General features: G+C 35.4%; 1 protein-coding gene across 4 annotated transcripts in view; it reads left to right on the forward strand.

The window, feature by feature from the left end:
• Positions 1-26,049, forward strand: part of ABCD3 (ATP binding cassette subfamily D member 3) — a gene marked incomplete at its 5' end in the record, with an annotated part of 81,961 nt that overhangs the window by 2,096 nt on the left and 53,816 nt on the right. For all 4 annotated transcript variants that reach the window (XM_079724943.1, XM_079724942.1, XM_079724945.1 and 1 more), the window contains one exon: positions 21,939-21,975. In XM_079724943.1, the coding sequence (XP_079581069.1) occupies positions 21,939-21,975 (37 nt within the window). The remainder of the gene's footprint in view (positions 1-21,938; positions 21,976-26,049) is intronic.

The raw sequence follows: 26,049 nt of genomic DNA on the forward strand, positions 1-26,049 counted from the left end.
ATAAGCATGTTGTTTAAATTACTGAGGTAAAATGGTTGAATTACTATAAAACCATTAAGAATGGTGTCAAATCTATCTTTGTAGATAATATGCTTCCATAATCATTTGGATATCTTTCAGCTGCTATCTTTGGCATCATAGTTTGAAGATCAGAAAATTCTAACTTTATATTTTACTGGCTTTTTGGGTAGCTTTGATAACAGGGCTAATTAATTTTACTATCTAGTGCCTAATTAAGGAACCTGTGACTGCTTGACCTTTATTTGTCTATGCTATTGACAGTAGATTTGTCTTAGAAGATATTCCTTAGAACCAGATAGTTAATAAAGATAATAAAATCACTTTAAAAGTTACAGTGTCATTTTATTCCAGACATTGGGAGAATGAGTAATTTAATGTTCTGAGTAAGTTTTTAGTTACATATGATTTGACTGGGTGAAATTTACTTTTTATTATGGAAAATTTTACACATATTCAAAGTAAGCAGAATAACATAATGGACCTCCTATACACTTCACACAAGAAGTACCATTAACATTTTACCATTCTTGTTTCTTATAGCTCCTTGCTCCCCACCCCTTATTTTTACAGATTTTTAGGTAAAATTTATATATATTGAACTGTACACATCTTGTACATTTTAAAAATAAATGGATACAATAGTATAACACATCCCTTTCATAAATTAGAACATTTTCATCTCCCCAGAAAGTTCTCTTGTATTCATTCTACATGACCACCATACTAACCTTTTTCACCCTAGTTTTGCTTAATCGTACATCTTATTTTGTTTATTATTTATATGGGGAATAGTGGAATCTTTTTACTCATGGATAAAGGAGACCATGTATTTCAGTTCAAAGGAAGTATCTTGTTTCAGAATGTTGTATTACTAGGTGCTATGGGTTGGAGAGGTGTGTGTGTGTGTGTGTGTGTGTGTGTGTGTGTGTGTGTTACACATACATTAAAGAAATATATGACATCTTTAAGTGTGAATTAGTTAAAAATGTAAGATGATGACAATGCAGTGTACAGACAGTGATATTAAAAATTCTGAGAAAGAAGAGATTAATGTGTTTGGGAAGAGTTAGGGAAGGTTTTATGAAGGATGTGAGCTAAGCCTAGAAAGAGGGTAGGAATGAGTAACTGGAGATAAATTGAATGTCAGTAGCAGCCCTTATCAGATTTTTGCTGCCTTTTATGGGAGGAAGAAGCTTGGTGGTACTCTTTCAGTTCAAACACAAATATAATCATGTTATTTCGTCATTAAAATCTTTCAGCTATTCTAAAATACAGAATTCTTAGCATGAGTGAATGATGTTCATGATCTGGTCCTTTGCTACTTCTAGTCAGCCAGCCATATGGAATTAACACACTCTGAGTAGGAGAGGCTCTGCCCAGCAGTTGCCGTCTTATTGTAATCACTGTCATCCCCACCACTTCTTCCCACCCTCTGATGTTTATTTTCCTTCAAGACTCAGTTCAGTTAGCACTTTCGTGTCTTTTCCTTATCTCCAAACTGATGTTGTTGTCCTCTGCTCTCAGGCTGCTCTAAGCATTCCCCTACTCAAGTTACCACTCTGTATGGTAGTTTATTTTCTTGGCTTCTACCTGCATCAGACTGTGAGTTTCTGGAGGGCATGGACTGAGTCATCTTTAAATTCCTAGTTTGCACATGTCATAGGATAAACATTCAGTAAGTATTTATAGGGTGGACAAATGATGTAGAATAGTTGAAGAATTTTTAAGGGTAATTGTCTGACAGGCAGTTGGAGATGGGGTACTAGTTCAAACATGAGTAAAGGCATTACCTTCAGAGAAGTGATAGTTGTGTACCTGAGATTATATAACAGGAACTGGGGGTAGGAAATCAGTGGGCCAGTATTAGAAGGCAGGGAAGAGACCAGTCTACATTGCCAAACTATTTTATGATCTTAATAAAACCAAACAAAGAACAAAAACAGAACAAAGCAGTTTTCTTTCTCTTCCCATGAATGCTTGTCAAAGTTCAGATTTCTCTTCCTGGATTTCAGAACCTTCCTTTATCTGGTCTCACCTTACCTGGCTAATCTTTTATTCCATTGCCTGCCAGTGACTACTCTCTGTTCCAAATAGGCCAGTTTCTGCACTGTTTTCTGAACAGGCCACACTCATTCCTGGCTTTGGAGCCTTATTCATGATATTAGCCATACCTGGAATATCTATCTCTTCCTGTATCCTCTGTTGTTCAACTCTTATCCTTTAAGGGTTACATCAAGGTCACCTTTTCCATGAAGTAATTTTAAACAACCCCTTTTTAATCTTATGAACCATGTATTTAGGTACTTTTCATCTATTAATTGTTTGACTGGGTATGATCTAGTTGTTAGCCATCAGAGTGTAGCCATGTCCACCAGCTTATGGGGTCCTCCTTCGTCCTTTTTCAAATCCCCAATCTATAGATGGTAGGAATAACCAAATATTTTTGGAGAGTTTCAGGGAGCTTTTGTTTCTCTTAGTCATGCCTTACTTCTATGCTTCTGCTCTATTTTAGATCCCACTTGTATGTTGTCTCTTGAGCCTGTCATTTTGGTATCTGCCTTGATTCCTCCAAAGCATCAGTCACAAAGCAGGTATTTGTAGTAGAGCTTTACTGAAAATTTGGGAGTAGTGGCAGGAATTATATTGCAACATAGGGAACAGCTTAAAATGGAGAAGTTCTTTTATTTACAAGTTTCTTTTTTTTTTTTTTTTTAAACACAAAGGTGCTTTATTTCAAGTCCACGCCATCTAAATCTACTGAGTACAGTAACCGGGACCGGAGAGGGGACGTATTAGAACCTAAACAATGACATTTATAAGTTTCTTGTACATTCCCACTGTTGGAAATTTGTTGGCTATTTTCCCCTGAGACTCAGCCCTGTGGCCTGTTGCTGGGTCTTTTCTGTACCCCTTGGATGTTTCCATATCTCTAGCTTCTACTCCCTGTACTCTCTCTCTCCCCACTAACCTCCCTACAGCTTTCCTGCATACTGAATTCAGCTTTCCTTCTTGAGATCTGCTCCTTTCATATCAAGCTTTAGAAGGGGCTGGCTTCACTTTTCTCAGTTTCACGGGCTCACTGAATGTTCTGAAAAGTACAGGCGTGTGTCAGGTGAGGGGCTGGAGTTGAATGAGACTCTTAGGATGAACCATGAGTGGATGTTGTAGGGTTCATCACCAAATGGATCCTCAGAATAAAAAGGAGATGCTTAAGCAGCTATAGGTAAAGAAGGCCTTAAAGGATTTGCCAGGAAAAGCAGCTCTATACAGAAACCAACTGATGCAGGTCATGTTCTCAGAACTGTGCAGCTGTCTGTGGTATGCGGGGGGTAACTGGGTACTGACTGTTTAATTATTATAATTAAACTTCTCAGCTTTGGGCACATTAACATCATTGGCCAGGCATTCCATTTTAGGGCTTTTGCAGTTGCTATTCCCCTGCCTGGAATTCTCTTTCCCCATACATCCTCATTGTTTTCCCTCCCATTTTTCTTAGAGCTGTGGTTACTGTTTGTTTAAATAACAATTTTTTTCTTGCTACAAATGTAAATGTTGTCTCCTGAAGTATATTATGAGCTCTTTAGGAGCCAGGCCCCTTCTATATGCATGGGTAAAGCAAGTCTTAGAAATTTATAAAAATAGTATCATTATTTTATGACCTGCTTTTGACACTTAACAATAGAGTAGAAACACTAAAGACAATTTTAAGAAATTAAAAATCATGTACTTTGGTGTACAACAGACACTAACACAGTATTGTGAAGCAGTTATACTCCAATAAAGATCTATTAAAAAATCATGCATGTCATCACCATAACACACATATTGTTTTATTTTTATTACCTTTTATTATTTATATGCATATATTTTTACACAGTTATATACATGGTTTGCTATTTTCATTTAAAGCATAGACATCATTCCTGTGTTTCTACATGAACCTCATTACTATATTTTAAAAGAAATACATAAATACTCCTTTGTGTGACTATATCATAATTTATTTTACCCTTAAATATTTGGTATCTAGATTGCTTCTGTAATTTTTACAGATAATACTATGTGTGTTTGTGAGTGAACATTTCTGTTTCTGCTGAGTTATTTCCTTGGAATAAATTGCCAGAATTAGGATTAATGAATGAAGGTTATAAGCTTTCTTTAGTGTTTGTGGAAAAGGAAAACATAAACATTCTGGAGCTACACAAATTCCACATATTACTTTTTAAGAATTGTGCCATAGAATACTATGAATGGGCGCTAATTTAATTCTCTAATCATCATTAAGGGATGTTTGAATTTTTTTGGAGGGGGAACTACTTTAGAGATGTAAAATAATGTTTCAGGATTATTTTAATTTCCAAGAATGCATATTTTTATATGCAGAAACCTGTCTTTATTATGGAGGCACTCAGCATAGTATAAAACATGGTCTTTGGTGTTAGATATGGGTTCAGGTTTTTATTCAACCATCTGCTAGACCTGTGATCTTGGTCAATTTACTCAGCCTCTTTGAGCCTCAGTTTTCTCATCTGTAGAACAGGGATAATAGTATTTACTTAATCAGTAGTTGTGAGGATTAAATGAGAAAATGTCCTAACTCAGTAGCTGGAACAAAGGTCAGTAAACAGAAGATAGCTTTAGCTTTCCCTTTGCTTACCAAAGGACAGCAAAACATCCCATTGTTATGTACTCAGTAACTATTGAGCCTTCATAAAAATTTCCTCAAATATGCCCACGAAAATCTCCCTAAAGAAACCTTTCTAATTGATAGACTCATTCAGAGTTGGAAAGTATTTAAGTTACTTTTATGTGACATGGTTTCAGTCCTCTGTTTTTTTTTTTCAGTTGTTGCTTCCTGAATATGATACTCTATTTCTCCACCCCTTAAAGGGAGGTGTGAAACTGAATTCATTATTCTAAGTGTGGTCTAACTGACAGAGTGGAGTGGGCTGTTACCTGCTTTGTAAATCCAAAACTTTTGTTAAAATAGGTGAGGTTACATTCATTTTTGTGACAGTCAGTATTCTTCACTCATATTTTAGCTTGCACAATTGTTTTCCCTTCCTTTCCCCTTCTTAGCTTGCTGTGTTTGATTTTTTTTTTTTTTAAACCTGGGTGTGGGTATTTACAACTTATCTTTGGGCACATCACTTTCTCCTAAATTTTTTTTCATCATGCACATTTAAAAAAAAATTTATTGGAGTATAGTTGCTTTGCAATATTGTGTTAGTTTCTATTGTACAGCAAAGCGAATCAGCTATACATATACATATATCCCCTCTTTTTTGGATTTCCTTCCCATTTAGGTCACCTCAGACATTGAGTAGAGTTCCCTGTGCTATACAGTAGATCCTGCACATTTAATTAGTATCCTTTCTGTATATTTTGTCAATAAGTTATTGGACAGGACTAAGTATAGAACAATGTATTTATGTCACTATAGCCTTTCTTTTAAATGATACCTTTTGGGGGTTGTATTGGTTCTTATCTTTAACTTACCTGGTACCTTTTCACACCTTTCCTTCTGGTGATATTTTGCACTCGGACAGTAGGGCTAGGCGTTTGATCCATACTGGGCCAGTCAGAATCCTTCCTCCTCTGCGATGTTTCTGCTGTGGAGTCAGTGCGGAATGGTCTTCCTTTTTCGGTCATGGATGATGAATATCACCACCTTCTAATCTGTTGCAATAAAATATAAACTGGACTTATTATTATTATTATTTTATTGGCCTCACCACGCAGCTTGCAGGATCTTAGTTCTCTGACCAGGGATTGAGCCCATGCCCACTGCAGTGGAAGCGTGGAGTCCTAACCATTGGACTCCCAGGGAATTCCCTAAACTGGAGTTATGAAGAAGAAAGATAGGCTCTCTTTATAATTTTCTTTAGAGTTATATATGGCAAATTAAACTTTATGCAAAATGGGTGCTGTATTTCCCTATTGTTTTTTTTTTGGAGTGATTTTTTTACAGAGTGTTAGAGTTGTTTATAAATGACATTTGTAGTCATTTCTACAAAAAATTAGACATAAGGCCCTTGCTTAAGAATATGGCTTTTATCATAACATTCTTTTTATGAGGAAATAACTTTTGTTTTAGGCATCTCTTTTAAGAATATAGCCTTCCATAAGCATTAGGATAAAATGGTCTGGATAACTGATGGTTGTGTGTTTTTAAAAAAAAAAACATGCATTTGTTGTTTGGCTAATTAGCAGTCCTGAATGATTGCAATTAAATTAATAAAGTATAAAATTGAAAATAAAGCTCATCAAAGCATTCAGCTAATTTGAAATCTGTGAATAGACGCAACAATCTCACATACCACTGTAATGGTACCATAATAATAGACATAAACATGGGTTGTATGATTTACTCTCTGCTGAAGAAGTTATTGGCGTTAATTTAGTGCCAGTAGTTATCTGTTGGCATTAAAAATAAATGTACTGTGTGGAATGAGGCAGCTTCTCTAGGTAAATCATAATTTGGTTATTTAATCAGCATACTGTGTCTGTAGGTCACTACATGTCGCTATTTAAAACATTTACACTTTCATAAACCTATGAAGTAAGCAACAAGACACATAGTGTCTCCTCAGAAGGAAAAAGTATGGTCCTATAAATTTATCTTACTTTAGTGAGTAGGACTTTTTTTACATTTCAGCTTCTCTGAAATTAGGATGCAATTTACAGCTGACGCATCTTAGCTTTGATTAATATGGTATTGGCATATTGTTACATTTCCTTTTTACTGTGCATGTTTTTAATTTGCTTATAAAAATGCTTCATGGTAATTTACATCAAACTCAATCTTCTGACTCCATATTCAGTGTTACTGTCATTCTTTCTTCATTATATCTTAGAGGTTAACTTAAGTTAACTTAAGTTGAGGTAGAATCAGATCTTTTCCTCATTCCAGAACAAGGACTGGAGGAAGTCGGGTGGCATGGGAATCAATGAACCACTCAAAGAAAGGGACCCAAAGATCATGCACTAACTCATAAAACATCTCGTGCCTGCTACGTGTCAGATGCTGGGTTTTTTGTTTTTTTTTTTTTGCGGTACACGGGCCTCTCACTGTTGTGGCCTCTCCCGTTGCGGAGCACAGGCTCCGGACGCGCAGGCTCAGCAGCCATAGCTCACGGGCCCAGCCGCTCCGCGGCATATGGGATCCTCCCGGACTGGGGCACGAACCCGTATCCCCTGCATCGGCAGGTGGACTCTCAACCACTGCGCCACCAGGGAGGCCCAGATGCTGGGTTTATAGAGATGAAAAAAAGGTCCTATTCTCGAGAGTTGGGGGGTATGATACAAGTCTGTACCTTCATTCAACATTTAGTGCTAGGTGCTGAGGACACAGTAGTGAATGAGAGTAGGTCTGTTTCCTAGATGGATCCTGTAGTGAGAGAAGACAGAGCCCATTTCATTTTAGTTTTGTATTGGGCACTTGGGAAGATTAAAAATTAAATCAGGCAAGATTTTTGCTGTTAAGAAACCCACAGACCATTAAAAGAGAGAACCCTGTGTCTAGACATTTCACACCAAATTTCTAGTTAAGAAAAGAAACTCCTGGTATATTTTATTTAAAATATTATTCTCCATTTATCTGTGATACAATTTTGTTGCATCAGGAAATTAGATTTAAGGTGTTTTCAACTATGGTATTCATTTTCTTTCCCCTGCAGTAATGCCCAAGATGTGTTGTTTAGTAAAGCAGTGGAGGCACGGGGGGAGGCAAGTGTAGGACAGAATCAATGAAATGATCCCATTTTTAATGTAAGTATCAGATAATTTCCAATTTAACTATTGATGAGTGAATGCATTTCTCTCTGTATTTTATCACTGGTTCAACAAAATAGCTACTTCCCCTTACTTCATTGAAGAAAATTTCAATGTGGAAGGAAATGTTTATCCAGTACATTCTATTGAATGCTTCTTGTATGTCTCTAAGCTAGGCATTGAGATACCAAATTGATGAACATTATTTCTAACCCCTGTCTTGTGGAAACACAAATACATAGAAAAGTCGTACAAGTCAGTATGACTAGACCTGTGGTCTAATAATAATTCTGTGGAAGGGAGCGCTGAATTGGGAATGTTTGATTGTTTTGGTTGTTACCTGGGGAGGTTTCACTTTTGTGCCTGATCTTAAGAGATAAGGCATAAAAGGCATTCTAGGTAGAGAAAATAGCATGAGCAAAGGCATGGCGTTAGTGGAGTTATGATTTGAGAAGAAGGGACTGCAAAGACATGAAGCTGGTAACCTTACTATTAACTATTTATTGAGCACTTGCCATATTATAGGTTCTAAATATTTTACATTTATTCCTCACAACAGTCTTTTGAGATAGTTGTTTTTTTATCTTTATTTTATCGATGAGTAATCAGAAAGGTAAAAATGGTACCTGATTATAAGAGTTCTTACGTTTGAATTAGCCAGGTGGAGGGTAAAAGACAGAATAAAACATTTTTATCAGACCCTTCAGATAGATTTGTAACCAAGCAAGGCCTCATGCGCCCATGGACAGAAAGCCAAACTCTTGACAGCAGGTGTTTTCAGCAAAGTAAGGGTTTATTGCACGGCACCAAGCAAGAGAGTGAGAGACAAGCTTCAGATCCACTCCATCTTGGTCTTTGAGTTAGGGACTTTTTTTTTTTTAAAGGGGAAGAACAAAGGCTGGGACTAATAATCATCTTGTGACATTTCTTCATCATAGTTTCGGGAGTTGGAATGTTCTGGTTTATGAGGCTCAGACCAGGTGGTCCGTGGCTTGGGGGTCCATTAGCTCATCTTGCCCTGGAGAAAAAACCTGGGTTTGTATGTTAATGATGATATATATAATAGCAATTTTAGTACATTAACGATGTTATCGACAATAGCAGTTTTCGTCATCTGACTCTGGTTGATTAGTCTTCAGTTAGCACAGGATTGAGGTCAGAGGGGACAAAAAAGGCAATAAAGAATTGGATAGAGAGAGTAATCATAAACTCAGTGAGGGAACTCGGTTTCAGATTCAAAAGAACAGTCAAGAATCATTCAGGGGCTAAGAGAAAGACTTATGTTAAATTCAAAGTTATGTTAATTGTTAGATTAACAATTTTATTGTATATTAATTTTAAAATATAGTCATGGTGAAATACTCTTAAGATTTTTAAAACATTTTTATTGTATATTATACAGCAAATATAGAAAAGTGCATAAAACACGTATATAAATTAATGACTTTTTTTGTAACTGCCACCCAGGTCAAGAAATATCTTTGCCATCCACCCAGAAGCCACATGCCCCTTCCCAGTCACAGCCCCTTCCCTGTACTATCCTGACTTCTATAGTAATTACATTGTGGCATTTCTTTATAATTTTATCACCCAAAGGTGCGCTCCTGAGCACTATAATTCAGATGTGTTTGTAGGATTTTTTGTTCAAGTCTCTCTTAATCTATGAGTCTGCATGCCATTTCTCTTTCCCCTTTGTTATAGTTTATTTGTTGAAGCAACCAGGTGTTTTCACCTATACATATTCTGTAATTTGGATTATGCCAGTTGTATAATTTTTCTTCATTCTCTGTATTTCCTGTAAATTGCTATTTGGATCTAAAAGCTTGATCAAGTTTAGATTTTGTTTTTATTTTTTGGACAAGAATGCTTCCTAGGTGTTGATGTGGTATACTCTCTGTCATGAGGTATATAATGTCTGGTGGTTTCTTTTTGTGATTTGAGCAGCCACTGATATTTGACACCTAGAACAATGAGTTTATTAGGTCTTACAAAATGGTGATATTTGAATTCGGTTATTACTTCATTTATAAGGTGGAATGCTTCTGTAAAAAGGAAGTTTTCTTCATCTGTTTGGTTCCCCAGTGGTACAGTTCAGTTAGGAAAGGCAGGATGGATATTTGCTTCTTCATTATACATCAGTTTCTTGTTATTCTCTGGAGGTGACCAATGAATTCTTCTTAAGTGTCATTATGAACCTAATGATTCACTACTTGTAAATAAGTAGTTAATGCTGTCTTATAGATGCTTTGGAGGAACCTTTATGAATGCAGTGAATCTTATAAAAATATGAAATGTGCCTCAGTTATCAACTCTTGCATTGGTTTTATTTCTATTTAAATTTTAGAATCAGCAAGTTGGGATTTTGATGAGGATTTCATCTAACTTATAGATTAATTTCTAAAATTGGTCATAGTGCCCTTTTTTGTTGATCAATCTTGCCATGAGTTTGTAACATGTGTCAATTTTTTTAAAAATCTGACTTTCAGTTTTGCTTACCTCTGTTGAGTGTCTTTTATTTGCTTTTATCTGTATTCTTTTATTCTTTATACTTCAGTTAATTTTGTTCTTTTTCTAATGTTCACATAGATGATGAATTTTCAGTCTTTTCTAATGTATTCGTTTAAGGTTATTTAAGTTCTCTAAGCACTGTTTAGTTGCATCCCACAGTTTTTTTGATATGTAAACTCTTATGTTGTAAACATATCATTTGATATGTATATCATTCGTTTCAAATATTTTAAAAATTCCTTTGACCCATGACTTTTCACAAACCAAAGCGAATCTATTTATGTCAGTTACCTATTGTTGTGTAACAAACCACCCCAACAGTTATTTTCCCCCCTTATTTCTATGGATGGCTGGGTAGTTCCTTTGCTTGTTTTGTTTGGGTTCCCTTATGAGGAACCCAGTAGAGGAATAGCTGCACTGGAAGGTTCATATCTGGTAGTTGGTGCTGGCTGGTGGCTGGATGCCTTGATTTTCATCTAAGTGACTATATCATTCAGTAGGCTGTACCAGTTCCTCACATGGTGGTCTCAGGTCAGCATTCCAAGAAGCCAGGGTGAAAGCAGAAAGGCTTCTACCCATTCTGTTGGCTAGAGCAAGTCACAAGCCTGGCCCAGATCCAAGGGTGGGAAAAAAGATTCCTCCTTTTTAGGAATTTGTCTCAGTATTTAGTATACCAGAATTTCAAAACATTTGGGAATTTTTCTTGTATTTTTCTTTTTGCTGTTAATTACCAGCATAATTGCTTTGTGGTTAGAGTATTGATTTTTTTCCTCATTTCATTTTTACCTCTTTTAGTTGTTTGGAAGTTATTCTCTATATAATTTTTAAAAAAATTTTACTGGTTACCCTAGAAATTTTGTCATCTGTTTACCTTTTCAAGTCTAAATATTAATCAATAAGAAATACTTCATCATTCTCCCAGGCAGTAAAAGGACTTCAGAGCAGTGACCCCATTAACTTTTCCTCCTTATTTAGATGCATTTGTTGTGGGGTTTTTTTTAGTACTATAAGACATTATTATTATTGTTTTATATAATATTTACTTAGAGTTAGTTATATATTTACCACATTCTTTGCTTTCCATTCCTTCTTGCAATCTATACCTTTCAACTGAGATCAACCCTCCTCTCCCCCATAATATGTCCTTTATAAATTTCTTTAGTACAAGTCTGCTGATGATGAACCCTCTCCATGTTGCCAGGGAATGTCTTTATTTGCCTTCATTCATGTAAGTGTCTTTTTTCCTGAATGTTTAATTCTAGATTGGCAGTAATTTTCTTTTTGTACATTGAAGATTTGATGCCACTATATTCTGGTTTCCATTATTAATGTTGAGAAGTCAACTGTTAGTTTGTAACTGTTGCTGCCTTGAAGGTAATTATTCTTTTTTGCTCCCGTAGAGGCTTTTAAGGATTTATGTTTGTCTTTGGTTTTCTGAAGCTCACTATGATTTGGTTAGGTGTGGATTTATTTTTTATCTGTCTTGCTTAGAATTCACTGAGCCTTTTAATTTTTGTGGATTGGTGTCTTTCTTCCATTTTGGAATATTCTCAGCCATTACCTATGCCTTGTTTTCTTTCTTTATTTTTCCTGGACACCAACTAAGATAGTCTTATTGTAACCACTGTCTCTTATTTCTTTGTTTGCTGTCTTTTTGTTTTCTCCTTGCTATACTCTGTATAGTCAATTCTGACTTAGCTGCTAGATTATTAATTTTCTCTTCAGCTATGTGAAATCTATTAAACCTATTGATTAAATATTTAATTTTAATTGTATTTTTATTTTTAAGAATTCTATTTGGTTTTCTTAAGTCTGTGTAGCTTTTGATTATTTCCTTATCTTGGTAGATATCTTTGTTTTATTTTATCTATTTATTTCTTGAAATATAGTCTGCCTTGTTTTATAGGGTATGTTTGGAAATTCCAACATCTGAAATCTTTTTGGGTCTGCTCCTGTTTTCTGTAATTTCTACTGGTTCTTGGTTATGGAGTGTAGTTTCCTGTGTGCTTGGTTATTTTTGATTATGGTCTAGACATTTTATTTAAAATTACTTGTAGGAATAATTTTGAGGCTTATAGTAAACATACTTTCATTTTAAGAGGAAAGTTTACTTGTTAAAGTACCTGGGAACAGTATCAGTCAGGGAACAACTTAAACCAAGTTTCTTAAGAGCACCTACTAAAATTTTTAGTACAGTAGCTTAATAAACAGGTGCAAGACTCACATTTCAGATTTCATATTTTTGTTTCCCAAAGGAGTTATATCATTGTATATTCACGGTATTGTCACGTTAATTCCTGTCAAATCAACATCTCCACTCTTGAACTTCAAATCTAAACTTAAAAAAAAAAATCTTCTGGACAATTCCATATAGTTATCTTATTGGAACCTGAAATTTAACACATTTATAATGAGTCCAATTATTATTTCCCTGAATGCTTCTACTGTTATTCTTTATTATGGTAAATGGAATGACTGTCCTCGGGTCGCTTAGGGTGCAAACTGTTTGTGAGACCTGAGGAAAAATGATCTTTGCCTTGCAGGGCATAAGTTTGGAGCCGAAGGTTTCTCATACCTCCTGTATCTTTACATAGTTCTTTAAGTCTTTGCTCGTCTTCTCCTCTCTTTTCCATATTCAGTTAGGTCTTAGCTCTTATCTATTCCCTCACCCTGTTATTTCTAGCAATTTTCTTTCATCTTTCCATTTCTATAGCCACCACCTTTGTTCAGGTCTTCATCATTTCTGGGCCCTGATTGACCTTGGTTGTGTGCGTGTGCATGTGTGCCCCCACACACAAACACACACACACACACACAGAGCTATATTTGATATGGCTAAGGAAGTGAATTGGGGAACAGTAGAAATGATAAGGAACCTACTTAGAAAGCAGGTGAGAAAATTGTTAGTTTACATGAGAAATTTTGATAGCCTGAACTGAAGTCGTTGCAATAGAGGAAAAGGAGAGCATGGAGAGAGATTGGATAGGGAGAGTATGAGAAAGGGAGAATATCTAAGAATAATTCCCAAGTTTGTGGCTTGGGTGATTGGATAGAAGAAGGTACATTCACTGAGTTAGGGCCCAGCTCAGATTGAGAAGGTGGAAGGGTAGATTTGGGGTGGAAATGTAAGTTCAGACATAGAATGCATGTTGAGTTTAAAATGATTTCAGTAGATCCAGGTACAGATGCCTTATTTAAAGTCAGGAGCTTAGGAAAGATGAGGGAGCTAGGGATTTGGGGAGTCATTAGAGAATGGGTGATAGCTGATATCATGGTTTTGACCAAGGTGTTCTAAAGTAGTATCTCTAGGGCCTAGAGATAATGGATCTAATGATTCATTCTTCAGGGTCCTAAAGTCTATGAGAATTTTCTAACTTTGTGTTTTCATCTTGGTGATAAATTATAAATAAATTAGTATAAGCACATTCTGGATCATCTGAATGACTACCATAGTATTGCAGATTTTTGTGCCCGTATTTGTGTTTGAATTGTTGCTTAAGTGATCATCGAAAGAGACCACATGTATGGTAGACAAATCTGCTGCATTAGAACCTGCATCAGGCTGAAGGGTAGTAATGTAAAACTAAGAAAATCATCTTCAACCTTAGTATTCATACTGAATTATTTTGCTATTAAATTTTTCTCTTGTAGTGATAATTATAGGTGAAAGGTGTTTTCATAGAATTTCTAAGTAACTGAAATCTTATAATGAAGCTTTGGTTTGAAATCATGAAAAAGACGTAGAGCAATTGAGTAGTGTATTACTTTGTCACAAACTGGTAAAAGAACATAGAGCTAACATGTAGATTATGTGTTTACACCAAGTGAATGCCTCATAAGATGTCATGGTGTACTCTGAATAAGGTATTTCATGGTAGCTTGAAGAGAGAAAAGTGATGGGAGAGCTGACTGATCATGTGGCCCGTTGTGGGTGTGTGTATGTATATGTATTGTGGGTGGATATGTGTGTATATATGTATATGTATGTTTTATATATATATGCAAATTATATTTTTGTGAGCAGTTACATTGCATGGATCTCCATTTGTCTCTATAAATACCAATTTGTAACACTTATTATTAGTAGTATTATTAGCAGTAAGTTCTATGACATTTTCACTGAGTATTTTAATTTTTAGAATTTTGTTTTGGGGTATACTAATAAATTGATTATCCCATCAACATTACTGAAGCAGTGATTTAAGGCCAGTTCATTGTTTACAAAAGAAAAATAATGAAGATTATTTAAAAATCTTGGCTATTAACTGGAACATATAACACATAAATAATTCCTTCTACTCTTTTACTCCAGCACTGGTGATTAGTTGTAGCAGTGTTATCTCATCTATCACTTTAAATGAATGTTGATTCCATTTTTATTGGCTTTAAAATTTTTGCAAGTTTTTAAGTGATAAATTTTATTTTGTGGTTGTAGAAGAGCTGTAAACAAAAGGAATGTATACAGTTGACCCTTGAACAACATGTTTTCGAACTGCGAGGGTCCACTTATGTGTGGATTTTTTTCACTACATATGTACTTCCATACTACATGATCCATGGTTGGTTGAATCCAAGGATCTGGAACCTCGGATACAGAGGGCTTACTGTATAGTTATAGGTGAATTTTCAACTACAGTGAGGGTCAGTGCTCCTAACTCTGATGTTAAGGGTCAATTAACTTAATTTTATGCTTATACATTTTTAAAAATTTTATTTATTTATTTTTGGCTGTGTTGGGTCTTCGTCGCTGCGTGCGGGCCCCCCCTAGTTGAGGCAAGCGGGGGCTACTCTCCGTTGCGGTGCGTGGGCTTCCCATTGCGGTGGCCTCTCCCATTGTGGAGCATGGGCTCTAGGTGCATAGGCTTCAGTAGTTGTGGCGCCCGGGCTTCAGCAATTGTGTCTCATGTGTCTCATAGAGTGCAGGCTCAGTAGTGTGGCGCACAGGCTTAGCTGCTCTGTGGCATGTGGGATCCTCCCGGACCAGGGCTTGAACCCGTGACTTCTGCATTGGCAGGCGATTCCTAACCACTGCACCACTAAGGAAGCCCGCTTATACATATTTAAGGAAGCACCAAATTAAGTCAATGCTGGGGTCTGTAAGAATTTTTTTTCCTTCAGGAGAGGTTCATATATTATCTGGAGTCCAGGAAACACTGGCCTAGAAAAATGAACTAAGTGAGAAATTTTAGGGTCACAGTTATTGTTCTGGGTAACTAAACTCTGATCAAAGTTTTCAGAATTGTTTTCTTTTTTTTTACTTAGTCTGAAAGTTATCTGAAAACTTCTCTTTTAATTTTTGTCAGTTTCTTTTTCCTAGTCTCATAGTTTGTTGGGGGAAGTTTCTGCTTAATAGTTTTACATATTTTGTTGGCATTATTAAGGAATAGTTAACTCCATCTCCTTCTCCCTCACCCCTCCAACAATAAAGAACAAACAAAATGTACTTTTCTATCGTGTTCTTAGGAAAAAGTCCCCCCTAGGTTTTGGTCATCTTTTTCTTTTATAGCTTTATTGAAGCTTTACTGATGTACAAGAAACTGCTTATGTTTAAAATACACAACTTAATGAGTTTTGACATGTAAGCACCTGTGAAACCATCAGTCCCATCAAGATAGCAAACATTTCCATCACTCCAAAGATCCCTCATGCCCCGTTGTAGTCAGTCTTCTCCCTTGCACCAGCCTGAAGCGACCACTGACCTGCTTTCTATAACTGTAGATTAGATTTGACTGCTCTAGAATTTCATGTAAGTGGGATCTACACTATGTACATTTTTGTCTAGCTACTTTTAGTCGGCACAATGATTTTGAGATTCATCCATGTTGTGTGCATCAATAGTTTTTTTTTTTAATTGTTGAGTACATTTTATGGAAATAACTACAATTTTTAAAATCCATTCACTTGTTGATGAACATTTGGATGTTTCCAGGTTTTGGCTATTAAAAATAAAGCAGCTATGAATATTTGTGTAAGGTTTATATATGGAAATATGCTTTTATTTTCCTTGAGCAAATACTTAGTAGTGGAATGGCTGGCTTGTATGGTAGGTGTATGTTTAACTTTTTAAGAAACTGTTTTCCAAAGTGATTGTACCATTTTATATTCCCATCAGCAGTATAAGAAAATTCCAGTTGCTCCACATCCTTGATAACACTTGTTATGATCAGTCTTTTTAATCTTAGCCATTCTAGTGGATGTGTGTAGTGGTTTCTCACTGTGGTTTTAATTTGAATTTCCCTATGAACTAATGATTTGGAGCATGTTTCCTGTGTTTATTTTCCATCCATACATTTTCTTTGACAAAGTGTCTGTTTAAATCTTTAAATGAATTGCCACCTTATTTGATTGTAAGAGTCTGTTATGTATTCTGAATACACGTTTTTTCTTGGGTATGTATTTTGCATATATTTTCTCCCAGTTGGTGGCTTGTCTTAATTTTCTTAGTAGTATATTTTGAGAAACAGACATTTAGAATTTTGATGAATTCTAGTTTATTGATTTTTTTTTCTGTGTGTAGTTTGTACTTTGTTCTATTTAACAAGTCTTTAACTCAAGATTACTGAGATCTTCTGTTTTCTTCTAGAAATTTTGTAGTTTTAGCTCTTACATTTAGGTCTCTGTTTCACTACAGGTTAATTTTTGTATATGGTGTGCAATAACATCTGAGGTTCCTTTTGATTTTTTTGCATATGTCTGTCCAGTTGATCCAGTACCATTTGTTAAAAGATTATCCTTTCCTCATTGAGTTGCCATGGCACTTTTGTCTTAAATCAATTGACCTTATATGTGTAGGTCTACTTTGGACTTTTCTGTTTCTTTGATCTCTGTTTATACTCCAGTATCAAACTCTTGATTAGTATAGCTTTATGATAAGCCTTGAAATCAGGTGCAATTCCTCCAACTTTGTTCTTCTTTGTAAAAATTTATTGATTGTTCTATGTCCTTTGCATTTACATACGGATTTTAGATTCAACTTGTTATTCTCTATAGAAAAGTCTGGTACGATTTTGATTGGGATTTCATTGTATTTCTAAATCAATTTGGAAAGAATTGACACTTTAATAATATTGAGTCTTCTGATCCATGACCATGATATATATCTATCTAGTCTTCTTTGAACATTTCTTTGCCATGTGTTGTAGTTTTCAGCATGCAAGTCTTGCACGTCTTTTTTTTTCTTTTTAATTTTAGCCCTAAGTATTTAATATTTTTGATGATTTTATAAATGGTATGTTTAAAATTTCAATTTCCAATTGTTCTTCACTCATATGTAGAAATAAAATTGGTATTTATATATAGATGTTGTATCCTGGAAACCAGTTGAACTCACTTAGCTTTTTTGTAGATTCCTTAGGCTTTTCTATATAGTGTTTATAGAGTCTGCAATAAAGATAGTTTTACTTCTTCGTTTTCATTCTATGTGCCTTTTGTTTGTTCTGCTTACTTTATTGCACTGTGTCCTTCAGTAACAATACTGAATAAAAGTGGTAAGTGTTGGCATCTTTGTAATGTCCCAGATCTTACAGAGACTCGGTCTTTTGTTAATTGGTATGATGATAGTTGTAGGTGTTTGGTGATGTCCTTTATCAGACTGAGGAAGTTCCTTTTATTTCTAGTTTGATGAGAGTTCTTAGGATGAGTAGGTGTCGGGTTTTATAGGCCTTTTCTGTATCTATTGATGTGATCATATGTTTATTCTTCTTTAGACTGTTAATATGATGAATTACATTGTTTTCTCAAATGTTAACCTGACTTTACATTTCTTGGATGAAACCTTCCTATACTTTTTATAGCTGGTTACTGATCTTGTCTTTTCTTTTTTGTAATGTCTTTGCCAAAGAAAAACGAGAAATTTGCAAAAGCACTTCTCGTAACATATCAAGTACAGAGGTTGTCTTGAGGGAAAGCACTGTGCAGTTGTTTGAGTTGTGAACTGAACTAGCCACCTTTTTTTTGTTGTTTTTTTGGTGGAACATCATTTTTACTTGAAAGAAAGACTGAATAACTCTGGTTATTCAGCCTTGAATGTTGCAGACATTTTCTTGTAATGCCTTCAAGGAAAAACAGCTGGCAGTGTTTGTTGCTAATGTTACAGTTTAAGCTTTCAAGTGAGAATTAGAATTTGGAAATCTTGTCTGTTACCATGAGCTTGCTAGCTTCCCAGTGCTTAAGACCTTTCTGATGAGATTGGTGGTAATGTTAACAAATATAATTAAAAAATATTGTATAATAAAATGTATTACATTTGGGAGGCCTACTATATAACTCAGTGAACCAGCATTTTCCAAATGACTAATGCATGATCTTAGAGAATTTTGAGTGGGTTAAAAGAGCCACTGAAAGTGTAATATAGGGGCTTCCCTGGTGGCACAGTGGTTGAGAATCCGCCTGCCAATTCAGGGGACACGGGTTCCATCCCTGGTCTGGGAAGATCCCACATGCTGCAGAGCAACTAAGCCCGCGAGCCACAACTACTGAGCCCATATGCTGCAACTACTGAAACCCGTGTGCCTAGAGCCCGTGCTCCGCAACCAGAGAAGCCACCACAATGAGAAGCCTGCACACCAGAACGAAGAGTAGCCCCTGCTCACCGCAATTAGAGAAAGCCCGTGCACAGCAACGAAGACCCAACAGAGCCAAAAATAAATAAATAAAATAAATTTATTTTTTTTAAGTGTAATATAATATAGACCAGTGAATTTTATTGTATCAGAGTACAAGTTCAGTGATATAATTATCAGACTGCATTGCAGCATTATAGTATCACAGAAGAATATTCACAGTTATTAGAATACTCCTGTTTTACAACTACCTATCTGAATTGCAGTAGATAGAACAAATACGGACTCAGATATGAGAATCCATTTGTCGTCTATTGAGCCAGACATAAAGGAGATTTGCCAAAATGCAAAAACAATGCCACTTTTCTTACTAAATTGTTTTGTTTGAGAAAATATAGCTGTTTTTATAAAAATTTTATTTAACATGTAATGTGTTTGTTGTCTTTAAATGAGTAAATAAGTATTTTTTAAATTTATGAGGTTGAAATTTCATATGATAAATATCCGTGTAACACAAATATATAAAAGTTCTTGGGGATCTTGAGACCACGAGGTTTGAGAAATGCTGATCTAGAATAGTGCCTAGCATGTAGTAAGCAATTAGTAGATGTTTGAATGCTTCTTGACCATGTCACTTTTATAATTTACCTGTCTTTTCAGTACCACATGCACTTGATAATGTATCTTTTCTGTATGCCTTTGTTTCATACTCTAGCAACCAAGTTGTTTTTATATATCTTATCCTGGTACTGCGATTCTCTTTTCCTTGCCTTTGCCCATGCCTGGATGTTGGGCAAGGCAATGAAAAGGATTGATGCAGGAGTGCCGTCGTATTTTGGAAAGTGTGCTGATTTATTGAGTGAGAAGAAGATAGATGAGCAGCTCCTGACTGAACATGACATTGATATTGGTATAATAGATTGGCTTAAGGTCATCATTCACATAGTCACAAAATTAGATTTAAAAATAACTTCAGTTGGTTATACCCTGAAATGTAACAAGATAACTGATATTTAGTGATTGTTCTAGATATTATAGACACCTCGCCATTTTGTGTGCATATTGATAATATATTTCAAACATGTTGAATACTTTTATTTTAATGGATTTAGCTCATAAATATAGTATACTGCTCTAATTTATCCTAAGTAATTTATATGTATTTATATAGCTGGTATCTTCAAAACTGAGGAAACATTAAAGAATTCTTTAAAAAGAGGAATTTAGAAAGCCTTATTTATAAAAGGGGCTCATAATTAACTGTGCATGCTTGAACATATATATAAAAGGCATTCTGTGAAACAGTTTTGCGGTCTCATGGAAATTTAAAAACAGATGAACAATCCTGCAGTATAATTGAAACTAGAAACAGTAATAAACCTAAGCACTTTAAAAATGATAGCATCTACCGAATTGTATCAATAGTTGTTTGCCTTTCTAGCATTATTCAGTGATGTGGTATCCTATTACTGAAAACATTCACTGATTGCTGTACAGATTGCTGTGGCTCAACTAGGTATTGAACCTATAGGGTTGGGTAATATATGACCCCTGTAGTAGACAAGGAGATATGCTACCCAGATTCCCCTTCAAAGAAGGGCTCATTGTCCAGCTATGAGGAGTGCGGATTACCAGGTAGCCCCTTCTGCACACATCTCTGGGGTCTGCCTTACCTGCAGAGCTACCTCCCTCAAGGTCATGATCTCCCTGGAGCAGCATACATTTGCATACTGAGCTAGAAAAAGGTTTAAAGACCTGACCATTTCATCCCATCACAGAGCACTATGATGGACAGTATTTGATTCAGGGCTTCCCACTTGGTTGGCTGAAATTTTGTTGGCCTATATCACAGTTTGAATTCTGCCCAAACTTTCTTTCTTTGCCTTCCTTTCACAGATACTGATCTCTAATAAACATTTTGTACTCCAAACACCACCTCACCTCTACTTTGGAGAAGCCAACCTGCAATAGCTCCTGATCTCATGGAACTAATATACTGGGAGGAAATATATGTTAAACAAGAGATTTAAAATGTGATTAATGTTATATAGAAGCATAGGGTGCTATGGTAGTGTGTATAAAAAGTAGCCAAGCCTGGTTATTATGTTGTTTTGGGGGGAAGCCTGGGTTAATAGTCAGACCTGCGTTCAAGTGCTAGATTAACTACTTTGAGTAGCGTGAACCTTGGGCGTGGTACTGACTTTTCCAAGCCAGTTTTTTCTTTTTTTTTTTTTTTTAATTAATTTATTTATTTTTGACTGCGTTGGGTCTTTCTCTAGTTGCAGTGAGCGGGGGCTACTCTTGGTTGTGGTGTGCGGGCTTCTCATTGCGGTGGCTTCTGTTGTTGCGGAGCATGGGCTCTAGGCACGTGGGCTTCAGTAATTGTGGTGAGCGGGCTCAGTAGTTGTGACTCACGGGCTCTAGAGTGCAGGCTCAGTAGTTGTGGCACACGGGCTTAGTTGCTCCGCAGCATGTGGGATCTTCCCAGACCAGGGCTCGAACCCATGTCCCTTGCATTGGCAGGCGGATTCTTAACCACTGTGCTGCCAGTGAAGTCCCCCAAGCCAGTATTTTCATTTGTAACATAGAAATGACACATGGTCTCCCATCCTTTAGGCAACTAACCTGGGATTGCTCACGTGGCTGGGAAAAGATTCCCAGCAGCAAGAGAGTGAGCCAATGCACAAACGTTTTTCAAGCCCTTCCTTGTGTCAATTGCTAATGTCACGGCCAAGCCTTGATTCAAGGATGGAAAAACAGACTCTGCATCTCCATGGGAGAATTTGTAAAATAAGTGTATTTGTGTGTGTATGAAAAAATTACAGTGTAATGCCTGATATATTATAGTAGTAGTTAACATTCATTGAGCACCTTTTGTGATTTATACTTAGTAAGAGGACTGTGGATTATACAGTTGGACTATTGTATTTAATATATTCTATCTCAGTATGAAATGTAAAAGAAGAAATTCATTTGGAGAATTTGGTATATTCTTTTGATATCTTAAAATAATACTTTATGATGGGAACAGTTTGCAAATAAAGCTGTCTTGCTCTTTTTTCCTTTTCTCTGCAGTAAGAAAAATGGAAAACCACCATTACGGAACAATGAGGTAAAATTTATGTTGTCTACTCTTTGGGATTTCGTGCATTTATTTCATTTGTTTCATTATATATTTTTGAATTAGGATAAAATCATGGAATTTAAGAATTAGAAGGGAACTTAAATATCACCTCTAATCCACTACATATTATAGGAATTTTTCCTAAAATAGGAATCCTTGGTAGGTCACTTTTCGTATTTACTTGAATCTGTTCATTTGATGGAAAGTACTACCTAGGAGATAGCCATAACTGTATTAGTTCAAGTCCATGATGGAATTAATCTTCCCTCTCTAAGCCTCTATTTTGTCATTTGTACAAACACAGGACAAGTTTACTCTATTTTCTCTTAATAGACTCTCATATTGTTTGAAGATGGTTGTATTTTCTGAATCTTTTTCTCCTGCTAAGCAATCCTCATTCCTTCAAGTGTTTCTCAGGTGACATGGTTTCTAATTTTTCTTCAATTATGTATACATTCCTCTGGATCTATACTAGTTAGTTCCTCTAGACATCATGTTTAGGATAGAATGTAGTCTATGGTCTATAGAATGTAGTCTAATGTAGACGTGGTCTGACTAGCGTGGAATGCATCAGCACTACTACATTTCTTGATATGATGTGTTGATATGTTGCTAAAATTCAGCCTAAAGTTGCTTTTACTTCTTTAGCCATTACTTCTGTTTATATTAAGTGGAGTTTGTGATAAATTGTAAGCCTTCAGGTGTCTTTCTGATGAACAGCTCTTTTGACAGACGTCTGTATTCATTAGTTGATTTCTTTATTTCTTTTTTAATAACAATTTTATTGAGATGTAATTCATATACCATAAAATCCATCTATTTAAGTGTACAATTCAGTGGTTTTAGTATGTTCACAGAGTTGTACAGCCATCACCACTATCTAATTTTAGAAAATTTTCAATTGCCCAGGAGGAAATTCCATACACATTAGCAGTCATTCCTCATTACCCTCTCCTCCTGGCCCTTGGTAACCACTGATCTACTTTCTGTCTCTATTGATTTGCCTATTTTGGACATTTCATGTAAATAGAATCATGTAATATGTGGCCTTTTGTGACTGGCTTCTTTCACTTAACATGATGTTTTCAAGGTTCATATGTATTGTTGAATGTATCAGTATTTCATTCTTTTTTATTGCTGAATAGTATTTCATTGTTTAGATATACCACATGTATTTATCCATCAGTTGAGGGAAATTTAAGTGGTTTCCCCCTTTTGGTTATTATGAATAATGCTGCTATGAACATTCATGTACAAGTTTTTGTGTGGACATATGTTTTCATTTCTCTTGGGTATATACTTAGGAGTAGACTTGCTAGGTCATATGGTAACTCAGTTGTTTCCCTGTAAATGTCAGCTTATAGGGTCTATACTATTAGTCTATTCTATAATATGTCTATTCTATTACTGTAATTTTCTTTTCTTTTCTTTTCTTTTTTTCTTTTTGGCCACACTGCACAGCTTGCGGGATCTCAGTTCCCTGACCAGGGATTGAACCCGGGCCATGGAAGTGAAAGCCTGGAATCCTAACCACTAGGCCACCAGGGAACTCCCTAGTGTAATTCTGAATGTAATTCTAACATCTAGTTTGTTAAGTGGAAGGTATTATCTACAAACTTAATTTGTCTTCTCTATCTTCCTCACAATTGCTGATAGTATTGACTAGGTTAGGACCAGAAAATTCCTCTGTGGCATCTCTTAATCTTTGTTTTTTTAGTTATGGTTATTCAGCTGTGACTATATCCAACTGCAGAAAAATCTGGTCTTTATTTCTCCATTAAGGCCACAATAGTTTTATAAGAAACATCAAATTCCTTGATTAATTTGTTAATTCATTTATTAAGTCAGCCTGTCAACAAATATTGATTGAGCCCCTCATATACGCCTGGCATCGTTCTTGGTTCTGCATGTATAGCAGTTAACAAAAGTTCCTACCCTCATGGAGCTTAATGTTGTGCATGTCAGCTAATATACTAGCACAGTATCCTTAACAAAGAAGGAAATTAGAAGGCTTTGACATGACTTCTTCCTAGTAAACTTCTGCTGGCTTCTAGTGATTAGCGTCTCTTAGGTCTTCCTAAACCCTCAATATTAATGTCTATTCTCTGAATATCCTGGAGATTGACATCAAAATTGCTGTACTTCAGTTTCCATAATCTTTGAAAAATGAGACAAGATATGCTTATCTCCAGTCATTTGGCAAATTTCCATCTTCATAATCTCTCATATCTAAATTATACTGAGTAATCAAACCTTAGTTATCTTAGTTATAGCTACTATTTGTATACCGCCGTATCTGAAAGTTCTAGGACATCAGTGAAACTATCCAGTACGGCAGTATTCATTCACTCATTTTTTAATTCTTCCTATTTTTTTGGTACATTTAAAAAATATATACTTGTTTGCTAGTCATATAGTGTAAGCAAAATAAATTTAGTTTAGATCAAATGGTTGGCCAAAAAAAAGGTTTAAGGCAGTGTACGTCCTGATACCACATTTGTGAAATCTATAGGAAGTGCACACACAGACATATGCTGAAATGAAATTTGGCAAGAGATGTGCCAAATATTAACAGTTGATGTCTCTCAGTAGTAGCCATAGGCTCCTTATTTTTGCTCATCAGAATTTTCTAATTTTACGACAGTGAACGTGTGTCACTTATGAGGGGACGCAATTGAAAAGAATTTTTTATTGAAATTTTTTATAATCTTTGGTGGGATGGGTTGAAGTGAGACAAGTTTCATAAGACATGAGATTTAAGGAGAAAAATATTTAGATAGAGAATAGTATAAAGAGATAGTTGACTTGATTTTAAAATATTAATTCTTTTTGATGTAATACACAGGGTATAAAATTCAAAATATACCAAGGTAGCACTGTGCTGGGTTTGGTCTTCAGCATTCCTATGCATATTTTTGTACTTTTGGGGTGTGTGTATCTCCATAAACAATATAGGTAGAATTATTTTGCTTATTGAAAAATTTTATAAATTGAATCATTGTATGTATCATTCTCCTTTTTTTCAGCATAATGTTTTTTTAAGATCCATCTATGTTGATAGCTATAGATCTAGTTAATTAACCACTCTATAGTATTCTCTTGTATGAATATGAGCTGCTTCCTTTTCTACAGTTGTGTAGAATCTTCATTGCATAAATTTACCATAATTTATGTAGTATCTCATAATTGATGTACATTTAGGTTTTTAATTTTATAGTATTATAAAACAATGTGCAAGTTTTTTCATTTATGTGTTTAAGCATATGTTCAGGAATACCTCTAGGATAAGTTTCTAAAAGTAAATTTGCTGGGTTGTTTTACATTTTGCAATGAGTGTACATTTTATATTTTGATAGATGCAACATAATAGTTATGTTGATTTATACTTCCTCTAACAATATACAGAAATGCTTACACATTTGTCAGCACCACATGACCTTTTATTTGCTATTTCAGACATCTGTCTTTTCTGGTCAGTTCCGTTCATGTCACCTTTCTAAGTTGATTGACACATCAATAGGAACTTCTCATTGCCCTTTGACCTTGTTGCCTCCTGAATGTTAGGTACATTTTTTTTTTCCTGACTGCATTATTACTTTAGCTTCTTAAATGGTCTTTAATGGTTGTTGTTTTTTTTCTATGATTTGCATGTTATATTTATATCATAAAAGTGTTTTTTATATTTTTAAAAAATTACTGGGAAGTTTAAAGGTGGGGAAAGTCAATTGTGGTTAAAATGAATTCTTAGGAGAAGCTAGTAGTGTTTATGAGATGTACTGTCTCTGTAAGTATTTGCATTTAGATTGGTTTCAGGTATAACTTTTATTATGTATCAAGAAGAGTACAATGCTCGCTTCGGCAGCACATATACTAAAATTGGAATGATACAGAGAAGATTAGCATGGCCCCTGCGCAAGGATGACATGCAAATTCGTGAAGCGTTCCATGTTTTTTTTAAAAAAAAGAATGGTACAGCATCTTGATTATTTCTTCAGCCTGAGTCAGCCCTCCAGTCCAGATGTTTGGTGTTTCCTGACTTTAGGAAGTATATCGTTCCCTTTA

Source organism: Hyperoodon ampullatus, assembly GCF_949752795.1.
Source record: "Hyperoodon ampullatus genome assembly, chromosome: 2".
Lineage (NCBI taxonomy): Eukaryota > Metazoa > Chordata > Mammalia > Artiodactyla > Ziphiidae > Hyperoodon > Hyperoodon ampullatus.